General features: G+C 42.8%; 1 protein-coding gene across 2 annotated transcripts in view; it reads left to right on the top strand.

Annotated features, from left to right (window-relative positions):
* Positions 1–12,839, top strand: part of NBEA (neurobeachin) — a 763,707-nt gene that overhangs the window by 287,062 nt on the left and 463,806 nt on the right. For both annotated transcript variants that reach the window (XM_036249654.1, XM_036249655.1), the window contains exons 32-33: positions 4,819–4,970; positions 7,720–7,846. In XM_036249654.1, the coding sequence (XP_036105547.1) occupies positions 4,819–4,970; positions 7,720–7,846 (279 nt within the window). The remainder of the gene's footprint in view (positions 1–4,818; positions 4,971–7,719; positions 7,847–12,839) is intronic.

Raw genomic sequence — 12,839 nt, forward strand, 5'->3', positions numbered from 1 at the left:
CCTCGCACCCCAGCTCTCCGCGTGTCCTGTCGGCGTCTCTCCAGTGCTGCCCCTTGTCACACTTCGGTCCCTCCCCGCTCTGAGCACCGCGTGTACTGACTGTCTGCGCTTTGACGCAGTCCCCTCCTCTCCCCGTGGGCTGTAAGTGCCCGTGGGCTGTCCGTGCCCCGCGGGCTGTCCGTGCCCCGCGGGCTGTCCGTGCCCCGTGGGCTGTCCGTGCCCCGCGGCTGGAGTTCTGGTCTGCTCTACGGATTGCCGGGTCCAGGAGCTCAGAACAGGCCCTCACGCGATAGTGCCCAGGGCACGTTGGCTAAATGAGTGATGGAGGAGTGTGTGCTGACATGTCACACATACAGTCAGTCTCTGAGGGGACATTTTGTTCTTTTTGTTTGTTTTCAGTGGAACATTTTGTTGAAGTGGATTAGATTGCATGATTTCCTGGCTTGTGCAATTTTTAAGATGACTTCTACGATCTTGGAGTAGGTGAAGGCTGTATGTGTATAAGGAAACCATCCACTTTACAGTTTGCAGTCCTAAAGGTGTGGGGCAGAAGTGTGAAATTGTGTGGGAAAACATGGAAAGACTGTGTTTAAGATAGAAAGAATGCATTCTAGGATTCTAGCAGTATAAATAGGTGTAGACCTATTAGTATGTTAATAGTTTAGGTTGGAGGCTCTTAACTTCTGTGTGGCTATATTTTGAAATCCAGGTGCATATCATATGCTCAACTTGGATAACCTGTATCTACTCCAAAAACTTGAGTGTATTTCAGGGAATGTATGCACCCTAGTGAGCACCCCATGTGGTCCAGTAGATTCTAGGTGAGCCTTTTGGAGTAGGTATAACAGGTAACCAAGTGGCAGAGTTGAGGGACAACCTGAGAGAAGGTTTTGTAGGAGCCAGAACAGTGCCATCAACAAACACAAGTGCGGGGACGGTGTGCCCTGATGGTGGGAATGCACAGGTGCAGCCACTATGCAAAACTGTGGCATTTCCTCAAAAAATTGAAATGAAACTGCAGTTTCATCCAGCAATCCCACTTCTGGGACTATACCCTAAAAAGTCTGAAACACGAATCAGAAAGAATATATGCCCCCTATGTTCACAGCAGCACTATTTACAATAGCTAAGATCTGGAAACAGCCCAAGTGCCCATCAGTAGATGAGTGGATAAAAAAGCTGTGGTACATACACACAATGGAACACTATGCAGCTATTAAAAAGAAGCTCTTACTCTCTGAGACAGCATGGGAAGGACCTGGAGAGTATTGTGCTAAGTGAAATAAGCCAGCCAGAGAAAGATAAGTATATGATTTCACTTATATGTGGTATCTAATGAACAAAATAAATTGACAAACAAAATAGGGCCAGAGATATGGAAGCAAGGAGCAGAATAACAGATGTCATTGGGGGCTGGGAGGGGACAGGAAGAGATTAACCAAAGAATATGGGCGCTGGGTGGAATGGGGCAAAAGGGAAATATTGGGAAACATCTGTAATACTGTCAACATTAAAATTTAAAAGAGAGAAATACATAACAACATTCCAAAAGATAATGAGTATTATCAACACATACTGATAAGTGCAAACTTTCAAATTATTTGTAAAATAGATTTCTTAGGACATAGAATGGTGTCAGGTTTTAAGGAAGGATAGTGTTGGTGAAGAAATGATACTAAGGACAGAAATGCACAGTCCTTTGATCCCAGATAAACAATGTGGCCATACTGTCAAAGGGGAGATAGTTCTTATAAATGCCTACAGTTGTAGATGGAGGAAGAATCTGAGGAAACCGTCAGATCCAGCTTCCCCCCGTCTCACCGTCCCTTTGACACGATCATCGGAGCCGTTTGAGCATACCAGTACTTGGAAAATGGAGTTCGTGGAGGTTACTGGAGATGTGTTCCTCTTGTGGGCCCTGATCTGATATTTGGACATACCTTGGAGTCTCACCTCATTTCCTTATCATATACCTTCAGGTGTTTAATTGGTAGAATTTGTTCTCTTTTTTCTGTAACAGTTTAGTCTCAGCCCTGTCTCTCATGACTTGATTTCCAGATTTACTACCATCCTGTTGGTCATTATTCTTGAAACACGGTGCCTACGTCTGCACGTAGGGTTTCGTTTATGAGGCCTGACAGTCACAACGTGTGTCCGGTTTATTGTCTTTCGGTCTGGGTGCTGACAGAGGCCCAGGCTGCATCAGCACTTTGGGGAGTCATAAAATTACTGACAATAGCCGAAATGTATTGACCAGTCACAATATCCCAGATAAAGTGCTAAACACTTTATATACCTTGTATCTTTTAATCTTCGTAACAATCTTATTGAGGTTCAAACTATTGAGTCTCATCTTAAAGGCGAAGAGAATGGAGCTTAGAGAGATTTACTTGCCCTTCGTAAGATGTGCGCACGTCTCAGTAATTGTTGGAGGTAGAATTCTAACTCAGATTTGCGTGACATTAATAACGGGGCTTTTAGCCGCTGTGCTACTGTATTTAAATACCTTGTCATGCCATCAGACTCTGATGAGTTTGCTGTCAATGAAGTCAATTTTCCGTAATATAGTTCTTTGCACTTGACATGATGCCTGTACTAGTCTGACAGAGAATTTTTGCCCAAAGTTGGTAATGATCTGTTAATCAGAAATTTTTGATAGTGGCCTTTCTGCCATCTGTAAATTTGTCTCACAGCACTGTGAATCAGCCTGTGTTTCTTTATTTTATCCATACAGATGTTAATGAGAGATGTAAAAAAGAAAATACTATCGTTTCACTGATGAGCCAAGACTTGATCCTTTGCTTTCTAGAGAGCCATTGAAATCGTGCATCTCAACATTGGTTTAGAAGCTTAGAGAAGATACGCCCAAATTATAGTTTGTTCTTTTTTTAGTTGATCTTTATGTAGATCAGTATAACTTGATACTGTGTATCTTGTAGGCAGAAAATTATTTCAGTTTAGACAGTGGTAACTATTGTTAACATAAGAAAACTCATAATTGGCATCCTTTTAAATAGTCTTGTTTATTCTCCCCGTTATGTGACATAAGTGGCATTCATGGTGCTGTCTTCACAGTGATAAACAAGTGTGAGATCACACAGCTTGAGAATAGTTTGGTTCTCATGACTTACTCTTCTGACTCCACATCCTATAGTCTTTCTATGTCACATCGCCTCTCAGTGACATCGGTGAAGTCATTAGATAAGCAATGGCCAGTGACAGGACTGAAAATATAATGTGTGATTTTGGTAGTTTAATAAAATAGTTGAGAGTTAAGGGTGGAGCCTAATGAATTTGAATGTATCCATAAAGAGAAAAGAACAAAATACCCAAATGTGATGAAGAGACGTTTTTGGCATAAGTAAAATTATTTAAGGTTATAATAACTTTTGGTCACAAAAATTAAAGAATAATAATAACATTTAATAATCAAATAATAATTCCTGAAATTAAGAATAATACAGATTTAGACTTTCGACATTGAAGAAGTCATTGACAACATTAACAAAAGCATTTCTTTGAATAAAATATTGGCATTAAGGAGGCTTAAGTCAGACTGACGAGCGTGAGCCACCGACACGGACGCCTCAGGTGGGCTCTCCTGTGGGGGACTGAGGTGCAGGTGCGTCCGAAGGCCGAGCTCGGATGGGACATTCCGTCCTCCATCACCAGTTTCAAGCTTTACACTGAGCTGCAGACATCTCCCGTATCTACTCTCTAGGCCAGTGCTTCTCAGCCGGTGTGCCGTGGCACCCTGGGCTGCTGCCAGGAGTTTTCAGCCTGCAGTGCCCGCCTATCTAGTTGGGCAGTGGCCTCATTCCCTTAGATTATCAAATCGAAAAGTGACAACTGCCAACACAACAGTAACTGTGTGTTGTGAATGAAGCAAAATTACACCTATTGATTTTTGTCAGATTGCCAGAAGTATTTTGGGGTGTGCTGCAGAGTTTCAGTAGTTTGTGTGCCATAGATGAAAATGGCTGAAAATCGCTGTTCTAGATAAATGAGTTCAATGAGTGCTTCAAAGTATGAGTTAAATGAAGTCGCAGTGCTGTAAACTTGAGAAGAATGAAGCTTCCTGCAAAGAATACATTTATTATGTTAGAAAAAGAGTTTATCTTTTAAATTGACTAATATTCCTATTCATTTAAAATCGAAGGTTGACACAATGTCACATCCAGACATCTTGTATGAACCTCATTTAAATATGCTAAAAAAATGTCGGAGAAAAGGCTCAACTACTGTGTTCAAAAGTCAAGGCTTAAAAGCTAAATAGATTTTCACCAAATGTCTGGTGTATACTTTTAGTTCTTTTTGATTATATTAACATTTCTACTCTGAAAAAGAATTCAATTTTGTTCATAAGAGTAAAATATAAACTTATTTAATATCACATTTCTTGATTTACCTTTTGCTTTACTATGAAGATTTAGAATTTGACTTTCAAAGATTTTGTGACTATTTTACTCATGGAGAATATAATATAGGTAAGATGGACGTTTTATGTGTACTTAAAAAAAAAAAAGCTCTGTGTGCATGTACAAAGTCTTCTGACACGAGCACACATTTCCCCAAAGTCGTGATTGTCTCCCACGTGCCATCTGGAAGACTGTTTGCAAACTGCCAATTCTGCAGTAGGTGTTTGCCAGGGGCACAGTGCTCGGCACACTGTACGTGTCCTTAACACCATGCGTTTTCGGCAGGAAGTCGTGCTCACGAGTCTTTAAAAGGGAAAAGGAAAGAACATGTTGCCTGTGTGTGTGCCGTGGTCGGGCTGGGAGTCACCTGAACCCTGTTTGTCCCCCCGTCTGTCTGCAGGAGCGTGGTGGTGCCGGTGAAGAAGCCGCCCGGCAGCCTAGCGGTGACCACGGTGGGGGCCCCGGCCGCGGGGGGCGGGCTGCCGGCCGGCAGCCCCGCTAATGTATTCGCTGCCACGGGAGCCACACCAAAAAGTATGATTAATACAACAGGTATCGTCCTTATATATTTTTGTGATACCTCATCTTTTTCTTTCTGTTTTCTGTTTCTTCATTTTTCTGCTGTTTTGATCTTAAAAACTAAAGTACCCTGATCATTTAAGGGTGTCTTAATCTTTAAGAAGGTTCTATTTTATGTTCCTACCTTTCAGAATGTGTCTGTAGTTCTAGGTGTTTATTTCACTGGCATTTTAAAGGACACTCGTAGTTTTTGGTTTGAGTCTTCTCAAAACATAGTGCTGTTTACTTTCAGACTGAAGTCAGATTGCCAAAAGGTTTTGGGGAGCAAAACCAGAGGTAATTGGACACTGAAGTTCAATATGTAAAAATCCATCAATTTTGTCAAGAATAATGAAGTGCACCAAGTATGTTAGTAACAGAAACTAGATTTACTGATATTTACTGGTTGAATCCTAATCTACATTTGTTGCTAAGTCCTCTAAGGGAAGGCAGAGCTCCCCAAGCACCTGACGATGTGCAAGAGCTTCATCTGATGGAAGATGCATGGGCTAGGAACCATGCTGTGACACCGAGTTACTGTGTACACCTAGAGAGCGGTTGTACCCACGACACCGAGTTACTGTGTACACCTAGAGAATGGTTGTACCCACGACACCGAGTTACTATGTACACCTAGAGAACAGTTGTAATCAAGACATTGACTTACTATGTACACCTAGAGAACGGTTGTATCCAAGACATTGACTTACTATGTACACCTAGAGAACAGTTGTATCCAAGACACCGAGTTGCTGTGTATACCTAGAGAACAGTTGTATCCAAGACACTGAGTTACTATGTACACCTAGAGAACAATTGTACCCACGACACTGAGTTACTATGTACACCTAGAGAACAGTTGTATCCAAGACACTGAGTTACTGTGTACACCTAGAGAACAGTTGTATCCAAGACACCGAGTTGCTGTGTACACCTAGAGAACAGTTGTATCCAAGACACTGAGTTACTGTGTAAACCTAGAGAACGGTTGTATTCAGGACACCGAGTTACTATGTACACCTAGAGAACAGTTGTATCCAAGACACTGAGTTACTATGTACACCTAGAGAACAGTTGTATCCAATTCATTTCCAACAGTTTTCTGATGATTCCAGGGACAAAAAATTCCAAATCACTACAAGTTTTAAAAACCTGCCTAAAATAGCCTCTTTTTTTTTTTTTTTGTAAATTTCCAGAAATGTTCCTGTTGATTAATAGCTAAATAAATCCTTACCCAAATCTTTGTGATTCCATTTTAGGTATTTATACAACGCAAGATGATCCCTGACTTTCCTCCCCTGACTATAGTAGCGTTCTCCTCTCCAAACTGTATAGCCTTGAACTTTTCCACCTGTTATCGTTACTTAGATTCTTCCCATTGTTATTGATTTCATAGCTCTTCTTTGTGCTGTCTGTATCTATCTTGTTTATCACGCCACCAGAGTGACATTTCATGAACAACACATTTATGGGGTTGTAGTAAGTAGAATGTACTCTGACATTTATATGAGCAAATAAACATCATCGATGACGTTGTGTTAAAGAACATAACATCTTTGATTTACCTATATTATAAATATTTATATCTGGCTTTTCTGAAGACTTTATATAAATTGTATTCAGTTTACAATCTTACTCTTTATATTCATTTTGCTTCCTGGAAATAGGAATGGAAATGTTTTTCTTTTACCAAAATCTATACCAGAAAAAGTGTTAAGGGTTTAAAAATATGCAAATGTAGTGAAAAAAATCGGAATTTGGTATTTATTGAATAAGTCCTTATTTTCAAAATATAGGTAAATGAAACTTAAATTACCTTTTTATCTTTATATGAAACACATTATTTTGTTCTCATTTCTATTTTATGAATTAATAAGAGATATAGGAAGTGATGGTAGCAAGAGGTCCATTGATAGAATAGAGAATATAATATTACAATGAAAAATAAAATGGAAGTAACAAATCCTAGAGGTTTTGTTGGCCCATAGAATGTGTGTACGCACCCATTTTGTGGGCCAGCACCTGAACGGAGCCCATTGTCCGGCTTACATTGGGCACATAGATGCTGTATAACTTTTAGAATGGAAGTCCCAGTCAGCAACCCCATTTTATGGGAATTAATGTAAGATAAGATAATATTTAGGAACACTAGATGTCTCTCAACTCCACAGCTATTTCATATACTTACTTACACGGTGTATTATAGAAAAGTTTGTTCTAAAATGGCTTCTTCATATCGTTGAGGAGAGTTCATTTTAAATCAGGTGTAATTATACTCATTATAGCCCTTCTTATGCAATCTTTACATCAAAATAAGCATTTGATGCTCCAGTGCCACTAATTTATGCTCAATTTATTGTAAGTTATATCTTAGATTAAAGAAACTAAAAATATTACAGCATAGCCATAAAACAGATAAATTTTCCACATCTAAGTTTACATGGTTTTATCAGCCTCATTTATCTTAAATTATTTTCATTTGTTGATGTCTTTTATTTATACCCCATGTGTAGTATGTAGTTTTGTTAGATTCATATAAGTAAATCAACTGGAATTTAATGCAACATTAATTATAATTATAAATAATTATTAGTGTTCTAATAGCCAGTGATTTTTTAATTGTTAAATTCTGTTTTGGAATTCAGATGAGTAGTTATTCAAAGTCAGATAGCAATGATGTAATGAAAACTATTTTGTTAACTAAATTTATGTTCAAGGCTAAAAATTACTATTTTGGAAACAGGTGCAGTGGATTCAGGGTCCTCCTCCTCCTCCTCCACCTCTAGTTTTGTGAACGGTGCTACCAGCAAAAACCTTCCAGCTGTGCAGACCGTGGCTCCCATGCCCGAGGACTCGGCTGAGAACATGAGGTATGCGTGCCGCCGGCGTGTCCCTATAGCGCCGGGCTCCCCCCCCTCCCCCCCCGTGTCTTCCAGCGTGGCAAAGCAGCGCCCAGTGAACAGAGCTAAGAGCCTCTGAGTGTGATCAGTGATGTACTTTGTGACTACGTTTCATATTTGCATTGTTTCAATGCTTTTAGCTTGTTATTCATCATACAAAAACCTGTTATGATAATTAAGCATCCAGAGATCTTGAATAATTTCAAACACTGACTCTCCTGAATTTATAATCCATTGTCATACAGCATGTCATAGTATCCGATGAAATAAAAACATAATAAAAAGGGGTATCTTTGGGGTGGTGGTGATAGGTTTAAATACAGACTTTCAAAATAAATGTTCAAATTATAGATAACATAAATAATTGGAACTTGAGTAACCAAACACTTTTTATTGTGATTAATAGATACAAATGTTTTTTAGCCCTGGCCGTTGTGGCTCAGTTGGTTGGGCATAGTCCAGTGCACTGAAAAATTGCCTGTTCGTTCCTGGTCAGGGCACATGGCTGGGTTGTGGGCTCGATCCCCAGTAGGGGGTGAGCAGGAGGCAGGCAGAGATGTCCCACACTAATGTTTCTTTATCTCTCCCCTCTCCCTTCTTCTCTCTAAAAATCAATTTAAAATGAATGATTGACCAAAGAACTTCCATGCATGTCTGTGTGACGCAGGGACACAGGCAGCAGTGCGTGAAGGCCGGGAGGGCGGCGGGGGTGAGGCGGAGGGGTCGTGTGGGGAAGGGTGGGATAACTGCAGTGCTTTCAACAATAAACACAGATTAAAGAATGGTTTTAGTAGCTTGTCAAAGAGCACTCCTAGAAGAGACTGGCCCGTATTCTTGGAGTTAAATACCACACACGCACACACACGCACACGCACAGCGTATTCACATTTGAATTCCAGTGTCACACAGATGCAGACTGTGAAAGCGCGTGAACACATGAACACGCGTGTTCTCGTCACTGCAGTCAGGAGGCCGAATGTTACTGCTCTCCCAGAGGCCCCCACACGGCGCTCCTTTTGTTGACACTAATCCACCACCCTGGCTTTTAGTACTAGGTTAGGTCAGTCTTTGCATTTGATATGAATGGGACTGTACAGTGTGTGTTCTTTTGTTATGAGAGTCATCCAGTTGTATGTAGTATCTTTCTGTTCAACTTCTGCTCATCTGTGGGTGTGCATTGTAATGTACTCATCTGTCTCCCTGCGTAGCCACGGGCACGTCCTAGCGCTGGGCTGTCTCCCTGCGTAGCCACGGGCACGTCCTAGCGCTGGGCTGTCTCCCTGGCATAGCCACGGGCACGTCCTAGCGCTGGGCTGTCTCCCTGGCATAGCCACGGGCACGTCCTAGCGCTGGGCTGTCTCCCTGGCATAGCCACGGGCACGTCCTAGCGCTGGGCTGTCTCCCTGGTCGTAGCCACGGGCACGTCCTAGCGCTGGGCTGTGTCCCTGGTCGTAGCCACGGGCACGTCCTACCGCTGGGCTGTCTCCCTGGCATAGCCACGGGCACGTCCTAGCGCTGGGCTGTCTCCCTGGTCGTAGCCACGGGCACGTCCTACCGCTGGGCTGTCTCCCTGCGTAGCCACGGGCACGTCCTAGCGCTGGGCTGTGTCCCTGGTCGTAGCCACGGGCACGTCCTACCGCTGGGCTGTCTCCCTGCGTAGCCACGGGCACGTCCTAGCGCTGGGCTGTCTCCCTGCGTAGCCACGGGCACGTCCTAGCGCTGGGCTGTCTCCCTGCGTAGCCACGGGCACGTCCTAGCGCTGGGCTGCCTCCCTGCGTAGCCACGGGCACGTCCTAGCGCTGGGCTGCCTCCCTGCGTAGCCACGGGCACGTCCTAGCGCTGGGCTGCCTCCCTGGTCGTAGCCACGGGCACGTCCTAGCGCTGGGCTGTCTCCCTGGTCGTAGCCACGGGCACGTCCTAGCGCTGGGCTGTCTCCCTGCGTAGCCACGGGCACGTCCTAGCGCTGGGCTGCCTCCCTGCGTAGCCACGGGCACGTCCTAGCGCTGGGCTGTCTCCCTGCGTAGCCACGGGCACGTCCTAGCGCTGGGCTGTCTCCCTGCGTAGCCACGGGCACGTCCTAGCGCTGGGCTGCCTCCCTGCGTAGCCACGGGCACGTCCTAGCGCTGGGCTGTCTCCCTGGTCGTAGCCACGGGCACGTCCTAGCGCTGGGCTGTCTCCTTGCGTAGCCACGGGCACGTCCTAGCGCTGGGCTGTCTCCCTGGTCGTAGCCACGGGCACGTCCTAGTCACTGTCCGGCAGCTGCACGCTCGCGTGGTGTCTTTCGGGCACGCAGCACGGGTGGGAGCTCCAGTCACGGTGCTGGTGAAGCTCACTCGCACTGAATGATGCAGTTGGTTTTCTAAAGTGCTTCCTAGGTTACTGGGTTGCAACTCACGGGAGCTCATATTTTTTCATGTTTTTACCTATACTCAGTATTGGCAGTTTTATATTTTAGCCATTTTGTAGAAGGATGGTGTGTTCCTTTGTGTTATTGAGGATTAATGAAGTTGAGCACCCTCTTGTATATTTATTGGTCTTTTGATTTTCCTCTTTTATCATTTGCCTGTTGAACTCCTTTGCTGATTTTATTTATTTATTTAATTTTAATTTTTTTTTTCTTTATTGATTTTTAGAGAGAGAGGAAGGGAGAGGGAGAGATAGAAACATCGATGAGAGAGAACATTGATTGGCTGCCTCCTGCATGCCCCCCACTGGGGATCGGGCCCACAGCCTGGGCATGTGTCCTGACCGGGAATACAACCTGGCGACCTCTTGGTGCAGGGTCAGCGCTCAACCACTGAGCCACACTATCCGGACTCCTTTGTTGATTTTAAAAAATTGAGTTGCTTGTCTTCTTACTAATTTTTCAAGGTTCTTGTATACATTTTTAAATTGAGCCCTTTGATGATTATATTTCTCTCTCTCTCTCTTTCTGTGTGTGTGTGTGTGTGTGTGTGTGTGTATTTTCTATTCCTTGGCTTTTCTTGTCATTATCTATATAATCAATGAAAATTGTAAATTTTAAAAAAATTATTTTTATTCTTGAGAGTATTACTGATGGCTCCCCTTCCCCCGCCACTGACCCCCGCCACCCTTCTTCTGGCCCCCGGACCCAAGCCTTCATCACACTGTTGTCTGTGTCCATGGGCTGTGCACATATGCACATAAATTCTTTGGTGAGTCTCTTCCAGAGCCCTCTCCCCTTCCCTCTGAGATTCCTCAGTCTGTTGAAACAGTTTGTCTACTTTTGTTTGCTGGTGCTTTTTCTGTTGTAGGTGATATCTTTGCTTACATTTTTCCTACCTTATCTTCTGGCTGCATTATTCTTTGCTTGAGTTTTGTGAATTTAATGATGATGGGAGTGATATGGATGTCAAGATTATCTAGCACCATTTATTTGAAAAACTCTCTTTCTTCCACACTTCACCCCTTTTATCACAAATCCAGTGCCCTATAAACTGGATTCTTAGTTGGCAGTAAGTTCCACCCCATCTGTCTGTCTGTCTGTCCTTCTGCTATAGTGTTGTAATTACTTTTACTATTTAATAATTAAAGATCGGTATCTTACTAAGGTCATTCCAACCTTGACCTTAATCTCAATAAGTCTAAGCTGTTTTTGATTCTTTACATTTCTATTTAGATTTTAGACTTAATTTGATAATATACAAATTAAAAACAACTTGCTGTAGTTTTGGCAAGGAATGGAATTCATAGATCTGTTGTAACGAGTTATATCGCATCTATAAATCTCTCTCAAGATTGTGACTTCCAAACTGTGAACGTCATATACCTCTTCCATTTTTTAATTTTTCTTTTAAATTTTGTTCAGAAACCATTTTTACTGTTCTGTGTTGAAGTCTTATATGTTTATTTGACATACTCTGAGAATTGTAATGTTTTCTATCTGTATCTTTGTCTGTATTTAGTTTTCAAATTAACTTTGTCGAGACCATTTGTTTGCCCTGTTTGAATGCAGTCGCCTTTGCCGTTGGTGGGCGCCCACAACCCTGTGTGACCTGATGGAGTCCAGGCCGTGGCACAGGGCGCGCGACTTTCTGGGTCTGTGCCCCAGGGCGCAGCTCTGCACGGTCCCGCCTGGAGGCATAAGGTTTCCCTCAGCGCTCCCTCCCTTTCGGTGGCTCCTTACCTTTTTACCCATAAGTGTGTTAAAAATTTTATTCAACTGCTAAGACGTTGAACTGCTTCTTTCCAAAACATGTCCATATAAGAAAAATGACCCAAATGCCACTTCTTTTTTAGGATCATAGTCAAACAAAGGGTCTCTGCCTTAACTCTCCACCGCCCGCTGGAAGAGGAGACTTGGTTTTGCTCTGATTTGTGTCCTCTCATAGTTGTTCTAGGCAGGGCGATCAGAATATGGAAGTTGGGAATCCAAATTTTTTTTTAATACGTTTTTATTGATTTTTAGATAGAGAGGAAGGAAGAGGGAGAGAGAGACATTGATGAAGGAGAAACATTGATCAGCTGTCTCCTGCACACCCCCTACTGGGGACCAAGCCCGAAACCCGGGTATGTGCCCTGACTGGGAATCGAACGAGTGACCTCTTGGTGCAGGACCATCGTGCTGGGCCACACCGGCCAGGGCCCTGCATTAATTTTTTAATCAACTTGACAATTTATATTTTAATTAATGTTCTGCATAATTTACATTTAATGGAATTGCTGATATGGTTAGATTAATATCTATCAGTTGTTTTCTAGAAACTGTTGTTTTCTATCAGTTGTTTTCTAGAAACTGTTGTTTTCCATATGCCTTTTTCTTCTGATGTCTCTTACTGTGCCCTCTCCTGTGTTAGTGGAGTATTTTTTGTTCATTTCTTTTCTAATATTGGCTTTTTGTTTATCTTTCAAATATTTTTAGGGGTTGCCTTAGGGTTTACACTGTAAGTCTTTAAATTATCAGTTAACCTTCAGTAGTATTTACTGTTTCACGGTTAGTATA

This window comes from Molossus molossus, unplaced genomic scaffold, assembly GCF_014108415.1.
Source record: "Molossus molossus isolate mMolMol1 unplaced genomic scaffold, mMolMol1.p scaffold_m16_p_9, whole genome shotgun sequence".
In the NCBI taxonomy this organism is placed as follows: Eukaryota; Metazoa; Chordata; class Mammalia; order Chiroptera; family Molossidae; genus Molossus; species Molossus molossus.